Source organism: Stegostoma tigrinum, chromosome 24, assembly GCF_030684315.1.
Source record: "Stegostoma tigrinum isolate sSteTig4 chromosome 24, sSteTig4.hap1, whole genome shotgun sequence".
Taxonomy (NCBI): Eukaryota; Metazoa; Chordata; class Chondrichthyes; order Orectolobiformes; family Stegostomatidae; genus Stegostoma; species Stegostoma tigrinum.
The window spans coordinates 33,337,630-33,354,210 of record NC_081377.1 but is presented as its reverse complement, the minus strand read 5'-3'; the positions used below and the strand labels follow the sequence as shown (position 1 = coordinate 33,354,210).

Genomic DNA, 16,581 nt, shown 5'->3' with positions numbered 1-16,581 from the left:
CACCACTTGTTCCTCTGGATCTCCATCTTTGACAACAAGCACCAACATCTTAGGGACTACCCTCACCCCTCCTCAATATACCACCCCACCCCCCTCCTCCACTTTGCCTTACATTTTTGTGCTTTGGTCGCCCCCAGCCATACTTTAAATGCTCATAGTAGTTGTTTCAAGTTGCCTTTTAGCACAGATGAAGTCTGGCAGTTTATCATGGTTGTAGAAATTATCAGTCAAGGATGTGGATATGTTGCTATATGTCATTTTCCAAATCGATGTCACACCTGCAACATGTGACAGCCAAGTACACGGCAAACTGCACATTGTATGTGCTTCAACCAAGCAGCCATGTCTCAAAGTCCAAGGGGAGTAGTGTCCTCAGTCAAGTCAAGGGAAACACCCTTCAGTCAGGGGTCCAGCACTGTAAGTCGAGAGTAGTCTCTGATGTCAGTCCTTTATTTTACCTTATCGTTATGCTTCAGGGACTGATGGAACTCCCAGGGAAAAGGCAACAATATATTTTGGAATTAAGAAATTGGATTGGTGAAATAGGAGTTAAATATAGGATTTCTGTGGAAGAAAACTGAAAATGACAAACAGACTACTTCTAATATTAGCTAAAAAGGGGCCCTGCAAGAAAGGGCATATGAAAAGGCTTTTAGTGGAAATTGAATCTTGAGATTAATTTGTCAGTCTCCTAGATTACAAAAGCTTTTCTTGCAGGTAGGGTTTGAGGAGATTCGATTTAACGAACAATTGGAAGAGGAGCCAATTGATCCCATGGTCACTATCTTGCAGACAAAGGAATTCACAAGCTCCTTCCACTTGTTACAAGTAAGTGCAAGCAGCATGAAGCAACAGTTGTAGAATGCAGTTAATAGTTATTTTTGCCCTCCAGAATTATCCCAGTATGGAGTCAGCCAGAGGAAAAATGAGAATGAAGCTCGGTAGAGCTTGAGGTGGTCTGACCAGATCTGGCAATGGATGGTTAAGCAGACATTCAACAAATATGCTCAACTTTATTCCTCTTGGAGTTCAGGGAATAAAGATGTGTATTCACATGTACCTAATAGACAAGAGACTATGGTTTACGTCAAAAGGACATCAACTGTGCAAGTTTGAGAATGGTTGAGCAAATTTACTTTTACCTAGTGAATGCAAATCTTCAAAGCCAAACAGTAACCTACTCATGTGTTAAGTTTACAGTGACGAGTCAGCCATTGAGACAATCATGGGAAATTTCCTTAGTAGTGTGCAGCACTGTTTGTACCACTCCACAAGCTTACAGGGTTTGTACCAAGGCCCCAGCAGCAGAGACAGGCTATGAAGGGGCCCTGCCTGTGCTAAACCAGTTTAGCAAGGGCCAGTCTTGCCATGGCAGTTCAAAGCCTCCATTTGACAAGTGGGTTTGTCACAAGAAACTTGTTACTAACTTCTCATGTTTCCCATTCCTTGATCCAAAAGACGTTTGCTGGTAGATCTTGCTCAGGAAGGAAGCTTCATATGTGGTGCAGTTAGACAATGTGGTCAGTAAGTAGCTTGAACAGGTCATCGTGAAGTGGTAATTGAGATGTAGCATGGATGTTTTCAACCAACTTGTGGTTTTTCCATCAGCTGGTAGAATGACGTTTGAGAGGAGAGAAAGCCAAGAGGGATTCCAGTTAAGATATGCATTATTGAACTCCACTGTCAACGAGATGTGTACGTGAAAGGCTTTGTCAGAAAGGCACATAGTACTCTGTTGCTCTGAATTTGACAGGGTAAATATTGAGGTTCAGTGTGTTACAACAAGAGTGCCCAATGTCATCTCAACAAGCTTATTTAGTTGGTTGCTTCTGGGTTTTGACCTGTTCCACTCTTTCCTTCAGATGTTCTTTTCTAGAATCTAAGAGTCCTTCTCCAGAGTCATTCCTCTGTATGTTGAGCATTTATGCAATATGAAGAAAGTAATTAATGCAAAATAGCTTGGAGTTTGAGACTGCGTCTGTGAGTAATTTGGAGGATAACTGTTGCAGAAACAGAAGTGAGTGAGAATTAGGAAAGGTATGGAAATGTGAACGCTAGCCACACAATAAACTGATCAATACTAGTCTTGTCAATAACAGAAACTCACAAGAGTGGAAAACCATTGGGAGATGATAAAGTTGAGTGAATGGCTGTGAATATATGTAGGAGAGTATCTTACACAGGGATGATTTTAGCAACAACACGAGAGGAGGGGTACATGGAGGAATGGTGTCAGTAGTAAGGACCCAGGCATATGATGCTGGCCAAAGGTGATGGCTTTTATTGTTCTACTGCTTAGCTTAGCTAAGCTAACTCCAGCTCATCCGAAAATGGATGCCAAAGAAGCAGTGCAGGAATTGAGAAAGACGGTGAAGAAAAAGGTGTGGATGTCACCTGAAAACATATGAAACTCACCCCATTGTGTCACTGTCACATTACAGAGTACTTTGACTATCCTCCATAGACAGGATTTATAAAAGAAAAGACCAATTAAAAGTCTTAAGTTTTAAATGAGCAAACATATGTAAACTTATAAAGAAAGGTCATACTATGCAGTTATTTGCTGTATACATAATGAAGCCAGATATTGATACAGGTGTTTCTGGTGTAATGCATATTTCATTAATGTGGATTGGCTGTAATGTGATCGATGAACGGTGGACGCTCTGTTCGGATAATGCAAACTTTCTGCCGCATAGGTATAGCTACTTTCTATAGTGATTTCCCCATAATGCAATTTTCTACAGCGCAATGTTACACTTGAACTTGAATACCTGTATTGTTACCCAGGATGATTTGGAAAAAACAGATCTTGGGGCTCCAGATTGAGTGGGAGATAAAAATGTCTCTTTTTATTCAACTTCCCATGAATTTTCTTTCAAAATTAAGATAGAGTAGTAGTTTTGTTTGAGTAATTCTTCTGGCCAAACCAAGGGAAGGAATCAGGAAGCAAGTCTCAACTTCCTGTTGAGATAAGAAAGGTGTTAAAAAAAGAACATGTGGGGAGTAGATACCAAACAGTTGTGAGAATGTAGGAGAAAACAGTTAGGAAATTAACACCAAGTCAGACAAAATAGTCCATTGTTACAACCAGGTAAGAATGGGTGAATCAGCATCCCACTTTTCAACTTTCTGGGTTGTAACAAGAATTTAAATTTTTTTCAGCACATATCTTTCTTCAATCAAAACGTATTTCACCAACTTGCACTAAAAGAAAAAAGGAGTAAATCACAGGGCTTTCTTTAAAGAAAGAACAAATTTATCACCTGATAACCCCGAGGGAAATAATAAAGACAATGACATCAAATATACAGATGCAAAGTTAAAAGAAGATAGTTCCAATATAAAGGAAGATAGAAAGAATACACAGTTTAGTGTCCTTTGGTGTCCTTGAGGTGTGAGGTTTTAACAGTGCTGAGGATCCATGGTTAGTTAGTTAATTGGTTTCTTGGACTGTCATTAGTATTGAATATTGCAGTTATCTTTTGTGTTTTTGGTTCTCTTATGTTTCTTTCCATATCAGTGCTGATGATCAAGGTATCTTCTTTCTTTTTGAGAGAACGAGATCCTTCCAAGCCTGTGTTCAGTTTTGCATCAATGATTCCATTGGCTCTTTCTGCCAAAATAGCCCTCTGAAATGGCAGCCTATTTTTATTGTCCATTCCTGCAGAAGTTATACTTTTGGTCTTAATAACTGTGGAGCAGTTTCCCTTCCAACATATCAAGATTTTTATAATGGTGTAAAGCAAATAGACAAGGGCCCTCTCATGCTATGCAGGAGTCCTGGCTGACTGGTTTCATTGTCCTTTGGTAAGATTGTAATTTTAGCTCAGATTGCCTTTGCTATAATTCACAGATTTTTCAAGCTAAGAGATTTATTTTGCCATTTTAAACATAAAATAGGAAGAGTGGGCCATTCACCCTTCGACCCTGTTCCGCCATTCAACATGACCATTGTTGATCATTCAATTCATTGCCCTATTCCCACTTTCTCTCCACATCCTTTGATCCCTTGAGCTCTAGAACTATGTTCAACTCCTTGAAAATACTCAATGTTCTAGCCTCAATTGTTTTTTGTGGCAGTATTTTGAAGCCTTTTCAGTCCACAGAAGTCAAAGGCATGGGATTCTGAGATCAATAGGCATATTTTGTATCATCACTCTTCTCAAGTAAAGTAGTATACCATATTCATTATTTTTCTGTCAATAATGCAGTCAAGTTGTATTGATGGGACAAAGTAAATGTGATTATAACAATTGCTTTGCATGTGCACTTTACTACGAAATACAGCAGTTTATATTTGGTATCAAATCTAATGTCAATTGTTCAGGTTCAGATTCACAAGGATTATGTTGCAACCAAATTGCACAAAACTAAGACCTCATACGCATGAAATGACTGACACCATCAAACACATGAAGATATCTATGCAACACCTGAATTTGTAGCTGCTGATAAAGGTCAGTATTTTAAGTAAGAGGAGAGAGATGAGGATGCATCCTTGGTGAACTCTCATAATGACAGCATAGGAGTGGGAAAATAAGCCGCTGGGATAGATACTCTGGTTCCAAGGTGATGAGTAACAGTCCAACTAAAAGAAGCAGTCCCCTAAAATTATGTTTCTATTTAAACTACATCCCTGTATTATCAAATAAGTCTTAAAAGGGCATATGTACTATAAAATCATGAACAGTTTTCACATACCTGCACTGCCTCCCAGCCCCATTCTCTATATCTGGGGTCATGGGTAAATCTCCACATGTGCATGTAGGTTTCAACCACTTCAGGTCGCAGAATGTAATACTTATCATTCATTCTTGTAGCAACAGCATCTGCACCACCATCAAAGCGAAATGCTTCAGGACCAAGTCTTGTCGCTAAAAAATCAATAAATATTTGTATATTCAAAAGGAGAAAGTATTCAATTGAAAATCTTATTTAAAATTAATTTCAGAATCATTTCAGTCTATTTCTGTAATTCTAGCTAATAAAGAATGGTGTGAAATTCTGCTTCTGATGTAACATAGAAGTTTGATTTTGCAATGACTGCACTAACTGAGACTGAGCAGTTTCTGCACTAGCCTTTATGAATTACTAAATATAGCTATAAATGCATCTTCTATGCAAAAAGTTCTATCACAGGGGAAGCAGAATTTCTGGCCTTCAATTTCAAATTAAGAGGATGTGCAACTTAGAGGTAAGTATATACATATGGAGAGGGACCTTTATTTCAGCTATTAGCAAATTATGAATAAAGTTAATTGTCTATAACCTTTAAGCAAGTGGAGAGAAGTGGAGTGAAGAAAATCTTGACGTTGGCACAAAGTCAATTCTATGAGCAAGTGAATGAGTGAACCCATTTTACTGATAAGTAGTGCAGCTTTGTTAAGTGGGGACGAGCTGCATTCTCCCCAGAAGTTCCAGGGTATACAATGTTCAACAATTCATATGAACTGTATTTAGCTGTGGAATTTGGGGTCAGATGGAGAAAAAGACAGGGCACTGAGAAAAATCTGACATAGGAACAGCATCAACTGCACCACTCATTTTGCATACAGCAAGATTTTTGCATGGCTTGCCTGTTCCAGAGGCACCTCTCACTGAGGCCAAGCCGACAGCTTGTTCTGTGAATCTTGCAAAAAGTCACACTTCAGGGAATATTTCTTCAAAAAGAATTTAAATCTTTCCACATGTCACATTTTTTGACAAAATAATATCTCAGTATTTTTCAATCACGCAGCACGGCAAACATGTATTTTTGACATTCAGATTGTTATGGTGCATTTTTGTACATGCTCCTTTAACTTCCAACCTCCAGAAACAATGGACCATCAACTGGAATAAAAACTGAAAATGGTGGCAAAACTAAGCGGGTCTGGAAGCAAATGTGGAGCAAAAAACAGTTAATATTTTTTGTCCAAAATGACTCTCCTCTGCATAGTTGCAACAAGACCTACTAAGTTTCTACAGATGTTTTTTTATTTCAGATCTCCAGCATCTGCAGTACTTTGCTTTTAAATATAAATTGAACCCTGGACTCATCCATTGTTCAGTCATAAAATGGGATGAAAAAACTGAAAATTATGTAGCGAAATTTCTAGTGCTCCAAAGTACCTGCAATCATCCAAAGCCATAGGGCCAAAGCATGAACCTGTCATTAAGAGACTCTTGACAAAAGGCAAGAAATTTGAAGTCAGGGGATTGAAAGATGGCTGAAAGCAGAAAACACAGGGCAGGAATTAAAAGAAACTTCTCAGACGTTAGAGACAGTATTCTGTAGGGATCCATGCTTCACATTAGTCACATCCTCAGTTGTTCCAGTACAGTTACAACACTGACATGTGGAAAACAATGTATGTCCTGCACACAACAGATGAAATTCATCCAAAGATGGCCATTTACCATCTTTCAGTACACTCTTGATCATCAACAAAACAAAACCTATAATTGACACAGCAACAACATGGTCACTAATGCTCAGTTTGGGTTCCGCCAGGCCTACATGGTTCTAGACTTCAACTCAGCCTTGGTCAAAACATCTGAACTTAAGGGATGAGGCAAATGTGAACCAGCATTTGGCTAAATCAAAATGCCTTAAGAAAACTGAAGTCAATGTAAATCAGGTGGCATACTCTCCACTGTTTGGAGTCATATCTAGCACAAAGGAAGATGGCTGTGGTTGTTGAAGGCCAGACATCTGAGCTCCAGGGCAAGCTGCAGGAGTAGTATCCAAGGCCCAGTCATATTCAGCAAATTCATCAATGACCATATGTGGCAAAATTCACTGATGACTCTAAAGTGTTCAGTGCCATTTAGGACTGTTCAGATAATACAAATAGACAAGAGGTGCTGGAGTAGGCCATTCAGCCCTTCGAGCCAGCACCACCATTCATTATGATCATGGCTGATCATCCACAATCAGTATCCTGTTCCTGCCTTATCCACACTATCTTTAAGAGCTCTATCCAGCTCTTTCTTGAAAGTATCCAGAGAGTTGGCCTCCACTGCCTTCTGGGGCAGCGCATTCTATATATCCACCAATCTATGGGTGAAGAAGTTTTTCCACAACTCTAAATGGCCTACCCCTTATTTTTAAACTGTGTCCTCTGGTGCAGTGGAAACATGCTTCCTTTCAACATATGATAGTCTCGCCATTCCGGGAATTGACCTTGTGAACCTACGCTGCACTCCCTTAATAGCAAGAATGTCCTTCCTCAAATTTGGAGACCAAAACTGCACACAATACTCCAGGTGCGGTCTCACCAGGGCCCTGTACAGCTGCAGAAAGACCTCTTTGCTCCTATACTCAACTCCTCTTGTTATGAAGGCCAGCATGCTATTAGCTTTCTTCACTGCCTAATATACCTGCATGCATGCTTTCATTGACTGATGTACAAGAACACCTAGATCTCGTTGTACTTCCCCTTTACCTAACTTGACTCCATTGAGATAGTAATCTGTCTTCCTGTTCTTGCCACCAAAGTGGATAACCACACATTTATCCACATTAAACTGCATCTGTCATCTATCCGTCCACTCATCTAGCCTGTCCAAGTCACCCTGTATTCTCATAACATCCTCCTCACATTTCACACTGCCACCAAACTTTGTGTCATCAGCAAATTTGCTAATATTACTTTTAATGCCTTCGTCTATATCATTAATGTATATTGTAAACAGCTGCGGTCCCAGCACCGAACCTTGTAGTACCCCACTGGTCAACGCCTGCCATTCCAAAAGGGACCCGTTTATCATAGCTCTTTGCTTCCTGTCAGCCAGCCAATTTTCAATCCAACTCAGTATTTTGCCCCCAATACCATGTGCCCTAATTTTGCTCACCAATCTCCTATGCGGGACTTTATCAAAGGCTTTTTGAAAGTCCAGGTACACTACATCCACTGGTTCTCCCTTGTCCATCTTCACAGATACATCCTCAAAAAAATTCCAGAAGATTAGTCAAGCATGATTTCCCCTTCGTTAATCCATGCTGACTCTGACCTATCCTGTTACTGCTATCCAAATGAATCGTAATTTCATCTTTTATAATTGACTCCAGCATCTTTCCCACCACTGACGTCAGGCTAACGGTCTATAATTTCCTGTTTTCTCTCTCCCTCCTTTCTTGAAAAGTGGGACAACATTAGCCACCCTCCAATCCACAGGAACTGATCCTGAATCTATAGAACATTGGAAAATGATTACCAATGCGTCCACGATTTCTAGAGCCACCTCATTAAGTACCCTGGGATTCAGGTCCCGGGGACTTATCAGCCTTCAGTCCTAACAGTCTATCCAACACCATTTCCTGCCTAATATAAATTCCCTTCAGTTCGTCCATTACCCTAGGTCCTTCAGCCACTATTGCATTTGGGAGATTGCTTGTGTCTTCCCCAGTGAAAACAGATCCAAAGTACCTATTCAACTCTTCTGCCATTTCCTTGTTCCCCATAATAAATTCACCCGTTTCAGACTTCAAGGGCCCAATTTTAGTCTTAACCATTTTTTTTCTTTTTACATATCTAAAAAAACTTTTACTATCCTCCTTTATATTTTTGGCCAGTTTTCCTTTGTACCTCAGATTTAGAAGCATTCTGTGTTCAGATGCAGGAAGACTCTTGACTGATAGGTGGTAAGTAAAAAATCACACCACACAACTGTCAGGCAATGAGATAACCTAATTATTTCCCCTTAAATCCAGCAGCATTACCACTGCGGAATCCATCACCATTAACATTCGTGGGTTACCAATGATCAGATGCTGGACTGGTTGGCAATTCACTTACCGACTCACTCACTTTCAATAAAGCTCAAGACAAAGTGTGATAGAATATTCTCCACTTAACTGGATGAGTAGCAACTCCAGCAACATTCAAGAAGCTCAACAATTCAGGACAATTTGATCCCTCTTGACTGGGACCCCATTTGATACTTTAAGCATTCACTCCCTACGCTCCCTGAGCACAGTGGCAGCACTTTGGATGTACCCCAGTTTTGTGAAGGTGACTTTTTTTTAAAAAGAGGTCTGAAAGTCATTTGGAAAAGTAACCTAAATATATTATTTCCAAGAAAGCATGTGACTACCTACTTAGCTACTTGTGCTGGTAATTGATGCAGTTTTACACAGTGGCCATTAATGGTTTTGGTTTGGGTCAGAAGCACATTTTCACCCAAGAACAAAGGTCTTTAAGTTTGTGAAGGCTCTAAACTATATAGTTTGTGTAGAGTTTTTCAGCTGTCGGAAATAAGAAGTGGTATTAAAACTGGAAAGCAGTCTCTAGGCCATCAAACCTGGGAAGAATAATTAAGTAACAAATTAAAGGGTAAAGAGTAACAGATTATTGGGATTGAGCATTTACAAAGGAAATTGCTAGTAAACAGATCATTTTGCTGTTTGTGCCAATATCTTTCTGAACTATCTTGTTAAACTTTTTCAATGCTGAACCACCATAGTAAACAACTATAAAAATTTTAATTTGATATCACTCTGGGACTTGTTTGGTATGAACATCGGTGGGACCATAATGGTAAATAACAATCAGAAATGTTAAGCAGGATGGGGTTATTAACTCCAGAAGAGGAAAGCCTTGGAGGAGATAAATGCTTTTAAAATTATGAAGGGTTTACTTGGATGGATGTGAAGAAATTGCTTCCATTCGTGAGTGAGCCTAGAATGGAGCAGCAAAGAGTTTGGGAGGACTGTTATGAAAGAGTTCAGAAATTGTGGAAATTGCTGCCACATGGAGAGATGGAAGATGATAACACAGACATATTTAAACACAAGATTGATAAATAAATGAAACAGAAATTAAGAGAGATACATGGGAATAGGGGGGGATGAGGTAATTAAAATGCGATGTGTTTTGTGTGAAGTCTAAACAATAACAGAAAATAACTGAAGCACATGACTTGATGTGTTGTAAACTGTGCATTTCCATGGGTTAGGAGACAATTCAATGCATTTCTAGAAAGGTATGAATGAAAACCACAGGGAAAAATTAAGTTCTAACAAAACATGACTGACAGTATAAATTAAATTATGTTACTATTCCACCAACTGCACAAAGCTCAGGGACTAACAATGTTTTACACATATGTGTTGGCAGATTATACACAATGATAATCCATTTTTACAAAGTTACAGTGTAATATGAGAAAAAATCATGAGAAGCACTAAACAGTTCTCAACAGTTGTAGTGATGGGTTTATAAGAAACTCCTTCACTCACAATTTGACAAAAGCATCTAAAGTTATTAAATATTAACATATCTGTTAATCTATTTGCAGTGCAATTTTCAGGAATATGTCTCTTACCTGAACGTCTGTATGACTCATGGCAGGTGACGGTGATTTCTGCTGCTAACTCCATGTAATGTTTAGACAAATCTGCTGGTGCATCATCAGCTCCCATTGCTAGCATCCCTCCAGAAAAACAGGCTAGGTGACCCATCTTATGGTCTAGTATTCCACCCCTCCATTCTGCAATATAGGTCAAACCACTGGCAGATTTTCTCACTAGATTTGTCTCTATAGCCTGTGGGTGCACAGAAAGACAGAACATCTTAGTTTATGTGGCATTATGTAGAATTCTGTTATTTATTCAGACATTAGATGAAGTTCCAATGTTCTAAGGTTTTGGTGTAGATCTATAGCTCGGGTTGTGGATGTTTGAGGTTGGTTGGCTCGCCGAGCTGGCTTATTGTTTTGCAGTTGTTTCATTGCCGTCCTCAGTGCAGCCTCCAATGAATTGTCAGTGTGTTTTCCCACCTGGTTTTTAAACTCTGGGGTCCATTGAGATTGATTGACTCACCTTCAGTTCTCCTTTGTAGGAGAATGTATATGGGGTCGAGTTCAATGTGTTTATTAATAGCGTGCTTCATGGAGTGCCATGCTTCCAGGAATTCTCGTGCTTGTCTCTGCCTAGCCTGCACCAGGATCTTGGTGTTGTCCCAGTCGAAGCCGTGGTTCTCCTTGTCCATGTGGATTGAGATGAGTGAGTTTTGATCATGTCTTTTGTAGCCAGGTGTGCATGTACTCTTGTTGTTAGTTTCCTTCCTGTTTGTCCAATGTAGTGTTTCTCGCAGTCTCTGCAGGGGATTTTGTAGATGACGTTGGTCCGGTCCATGGCGGGAAGTGGGTCTTTAGTTCGGGTGAACACTTGTCGTAGGGTTGACGTGAGCTTGTGTGCCGCTCTGATGCGCCGCTCTGATGCCCAGCAGTCATAGGAGTCTTTTGGTGAGTTTCAACGTGTTCCTGATGTAGGGTAGTGTGTTGGGGCGTGTAGAATCTTTCTGATGCTGTTCAAAATGCCTACAAGAACGGCATCAGGAAGATTCTACACGTCCCAACACACTCATCACACTACTCTACATCAGGAACACGTTGGAGCTAACCACAAGACTCCTACGACCGCTGGGCATCAGAGCGGCACACAAGCCACGTCAACCCTACGACAACTGCTCACCCGAACTAAAGACCCACTCCCTGCCATGGACAGGACCAATGTCACCTACAAAATCCCCTGCAGAGACTGCAAGAAACACTACATCGGACAAACAGGAAGGAAACTAATAACAAGAGTACATGAACACCGACTGGCTACAAAAAGACATGACCAATACTCACTCATCTCAATCCACACAGATGAGGAGAACCACGGCTTAGGGACGACACCAAGATCCTGGTGCAGGCTAGGCAGAGACAAGCACGAAAATTCCTGGAAGCATGGCACTGCATGAAGCATGCTATTAATAAACACATTGAACTCAAGCCCATATACATTCTACTAAGAAGGAAAATCGGAGGTGAGGCAATTCATCTCAACGGACCTCAGAGTTTAAAAACCAGGCGGGTAAACAGACCAACGCTTCATTGGAGGCTGCACTGAGAATGTTGTCAAGCATGGTAACAAAACGCCTGCAAAACAACAAACCAGCTCAGCAAGCCAACTAACCTCAAGTTCCAATGTTCATTAAGACAATTACTAAATGATTGTTACGTTCTTAATATTTTCTTGGAATAAATAAAAGCCCATTATCACTTCATTTCAGCAAAAAATAGGCATGAAACATTTTATATCTTACACAGTAGCCTTCAGCCAGAAATGCCATGAGGATGATCCATCTTGGCCTCCTCCAGTGATCCCCAGCATTACAGATAGCAGTCTTTAGCCAATTCAATTCACTTCACATGTCATCAAGAAATAGTTGGAGATACAAGATGTTGCAAAGACTACAGGCCCTGACAACATTCCAGCCCGTTCCATATATATATACCACTTCCTTGTATGAGCTCAGATCCAATAATACTCAAGAAGCTTGACACCATCCAGGTCAAAGTAGCCCACTTGATTGGCATTTCATCCACAAGCATCCACTCCTTCCACCACCGACACTCAGTAGCAACAGTGTACCATCTACAAGGTGCATTACAGATATTCACCAAAGACTTGCAGATGACACCTTCCAAACAAGATACAAGATAATGAGAGGCATAGATAGAGTTGATAGCCAGAGACTATTTCCCAGGGCAGAAATGGCTAGCACGAGGAGTCATAGTTTTAAGCTGGTTGGCGGAAAGTATAGAGGGGATGTCAGAGGCAGGTTCTTTACGCAGAGAGTTGTGAGAGCATGGAATGCGTTGCCAGCAGCAGTTGTGGAAGCAAGGTCATTGGGGTCATTTAAGAGACTGCTGGACATGTATATGGTCACAGAAATTTGAGGGTGCATACATGAGGATCAATGGTCGGCACAACATTGTGGGCTGAAGGGCCTGTTCTGTGCTGTACTGTTCTATGTTCTATGTTCTAAACCCATAACCACTTCCATCCAGAAGGGCAAGGGTAGCAGATGTACAGGCACACCACCACTTCAAGTTCCATTCTGAGCCACTCACCATCCTGACTTGGAAATATTCTGCCATTCCTTCACTGGGTCAAAATCCTGGAATTCTCTCCCTAATGGCATTGTGGGTCAACCCACAAAAAGTGGACTGCAGTGGTTCTAGAAGGCAGCTCACCACAACGTTCTCATGGGCAACTAGATATGAATATTAATGCTGGCCAGTCAGCAATGCCCACATCCCACAAATGAAAAAAAAAATGTAACTGTTGTGTGGGAGTAAAACTGTAATGAAGAAAGAAACATATATATTTGGTGAACTTCTGGAAGTGAGAGTCATAATAAAATTGATCTACACCTAGGAATTATACAATCCTGTTCAGGGCAGCACTGTGAATTTAATTTTTGCTAAGAACTTAATTTAACAGAACTCATGGATAAAATACATACATTGGCTACTGTTCATTTAGATTTTCATAAGATGTTTGAAAAGGTTCCATTAGGAGACTTGTTGATAAGGTTAAGGCTCATGGAATGAAGGAAATGTAAGATCATAGGACAGGAAGTTGATAATAAGAGTAGAAAACAGATTAGAGATAATGGGAACTGCAGATGCTGGAGAATCCAAGATAACAAAGTGTGGGGCTAGATGAACACAGCAGTCCAAGCAGCATCTTTTGTGCTCCTAAGATGCTGCTTGGCCTGCTGTGCTCATCCAGCCCCACACTTTGTTATCTTAGAAAACAGATTAGCTGTTAACTGAGGTCTCACTAGCTGGAGGGTGAAACCAGTGGTTTCCTACCACAGTCATTGTTTGAGTATTGTTTTCTTTCTCCTTTCATAAATAAAGTACATTCTAGGATTAGGAAAGCATGTGGAATAACAACATTTGTGAAGAAAGACCATGGTTAACTGCAACTGCTACTTGAGGAAAGCATAGACAAGTTAGTACAACCACGGCTTCGGGACGACACCAAGATCCTGGTGCAGGCTAGGCAGAGACAAGCACGAAAATTCCTGGAAGCATGGATACAAATTAATGCAGAGAATTGTGAATTGATGCATATTGGTAAGAAAAAAATAGTTAAAGTAGAGTATGTACACAAATCTTTTTCAAGTGGACAATTTCAAAGGGCTGTTAAAATGACATACAAGATCCAAACTAAGGCATATAACAAAGGCAAAGAAGTTATGTTAAATAAACAAGTATAAATTACTGGTTAGGCCCCATCTAGGGAACTGTATAATGCAGAGCATCACATTTTAGAAACAATGTGATGGCCTTAGAGAAGGTGTGGAGCAGATTTATTGAAATGAGATGTAGTACTTCAATTATTCAGTACTTCCAAGAGACTTGAAAAGGTGGGGTTCTTCTCGTATAGCACAGGAAGTCAAGGAGAGATTTAACTGAGGTGCTCAATATCATGAGGAGCTTCAGTGGTGAAAGTAAGAAGAATCTGCTTCTACTGGCAGAGTGATCAATAACAGGAGGAGAATAGGTTTGAATTAACTGGCTAAGGAATCAGAGGCAACATAAGGAGAATTTTTTTTTGCAAGTTGTTAATCTGAAATTCACCAAATCCTCATTAACCATGGGGGATAGGTGCACAGACCTCCCACAGGTAGCACAAAAACACAGAGCGTGATTGTAGAAATTCTCAATCTACTGCAAAGAATCTGTTGGGACCTGTCAATTATGGTAAAAAAAGAATGGGTCTAGTTGGGTCAATCCGTCAAAAACAAAACACCACAGGCAGCAAATCCATGTATAACAAGGAGTGAGTATACTACCTGAAGAAGTAGCTGAATCAGTAACAACTTTTGAAAATGAATTTTATGAATACTTGACTGAATAATTGGCAAGAACATCAAGAAAGGGTACTGGAATGGGACTAACTGGATCACTCTTTCAAACAAGCAGGGCAGACATAATAAACAGAACTATACTTCGTGCTGTATGATTCAATAATCAGAAAACTCATCCTTTACAAACAGCAGGTGGGAAGACACTCTATTTAAGTAATGAGAAATGGAGAGATCATCAGAACAGTACAGGTTAGTAGGTGTAGTTATAGGCAGCCACTGTGGTATTACTATGAAACAAAACAATACTGAATCTTTCATATCCTTCTCTAACTCCTTGGGCCTTTTGCTCACCCATTCTTAACTTATCCTGTCCATTCTTGAAAATTAATTGCAGCAACTGGGGGCAGAGAATAATGAAGATTAGGAGGATGACGCTGAGGATAAGAACTAAGGAAAAACTTTTTCCTTACAATGATAGCATCATGAGGAGTAAAGGAACAAAGTAACATTGAACAAGGCCAGCCACACAATACATAGCATCAAATTTGCTAAATACCAATTAAAACCCAAAAGAACTGCAGATGCTGTAAATCAGAGACAAAACAGAAATTGCTGGAAATGTTCAGCAGTTCTAGTAGCATCTGTGGAGAGAAGTCAGAGTTCACATTTTGTGTTGAGTGGCCCTTCCTCAGATTGCTCTCCACAAATGCTGCCAGACCTGCTGAGCTTTTCCAGCTTTTTCTCGATACCAGTCTTGGCATCATTTGCTTGCTGTTTCACACATCCGCTCATAAACAATGCATGTGTGGTCAGTAATTAGATCATGTAAATAATGTGGCACCCACATGATTCAAAGAGGATGACTTATTGGTGAATACACGCTACCTTCCGAACAGAAGCATGGGAGAATGTTGCTCATGACTGTTAAAGCCTTGAAGCCCAAAACTCATCATTACTCATATAAAGAAATTCATTCATGAGAATTCTTAGGGTTATCATTGGGAATGTGTGGCAATTAACTGCGTCTCTACTGTGGCTCTCATTTATGAACATGCTTTGGAAGTTCTACTGGAATCTGCACTTAGCTAAAAATCTTCAGTAAGTCTATGACAACCCCTTCACTTCATAATCAGCCTGGGATTAATTGGTGCCTCTGACTTTATGAAAACATAGACTCCTGATGGCAGTGGGTTCTAGATGAAAGAAAGCCTAAATATTTGCTTCCAGAATCCAATGTTTGTCATTAGGCAATTCAGCTTGCTGAGCAGTGAACATAAAGGTTCAGAGTCCAATACGTCAATGGCAGGAACAACCTTGCTGTGGCTGCTATTTTTCACAACAATAGCAGTTGCAAGACCTCTACTTTTCTCCATTATGAACTGCACCAGTTGCAGTTAAGAGATGATACTGGAATACCCACAGCAACTTCCCGCTGAGCGTCAGTGGCTCCTTTTAATGGCAAACAAGGGCCACTTCTGTCCCACGTTCCTTTTGTAAAACATGCGCAGCCACATCTACTGAAGACTAACACTTTGGGGAGATAGTGACATAATGGTAATGTCACTAAACAATCAATTCAGAACCCCGAGCCAATGTTCCAGGAGCTTTGGTTTGAATTCCACCGTGGCAAAGGTGAAATTTGAATATAATAAAACGTGGAATAACGATCTGGCCTAACGTTGACACATAATCACTGTCAATTGTTGTAAAAACTCAGCTGGTTCACTAATATCCACTTGGGAAAGGCATCTGCTATCCTTACCTGATCTAGCATACATGTGACTCCAGATTTACAGCAACTATCCTCTAGGCAATTTGGGACAGGCAATAAATGCTGCCCATGTCAGCGATTCCCACATGCCGTGAACAAATTTTTAAAAAGCATTCTTGCACAAAGGAGGAAGAAAGATATATTTAGATATCTTGGCAAGTTTGAAAT

The 16,581-nt window shown here is 40.2% G+C and overlaps 1 protein-coding gene across 1 annotated transcript in view; it reads right to left on the bottom strand.

Moving 5' to 3' along the window:
* The window catches only part of LOC125464956 (mannosyl-oligosaccharide 1,2-alpha-mannosidase IA-like), a 137,789-nt gene that overhangs the window by 16,763 nt on the left and 104,445 nt on the right, over window positions 1-16,581 (bottom strand). Inside the window, exons 9-10 of the mRNA XM_048557924.2 lie at window positions 10,312-10,531; window positions 4,705-4,877 (exon numbers count right to left, since the gene is read on the bottom strand). Of these exons, the coding sequence (XP_048413881.1) occupies window positions 4,705-4,877; window positions 10,312-10,531 (393 nt within the window). The remainder of the gene's footprint in view (window positions 1-4,704; window positions 4,878-10,311; window positions 10,532-16,581) is intronic.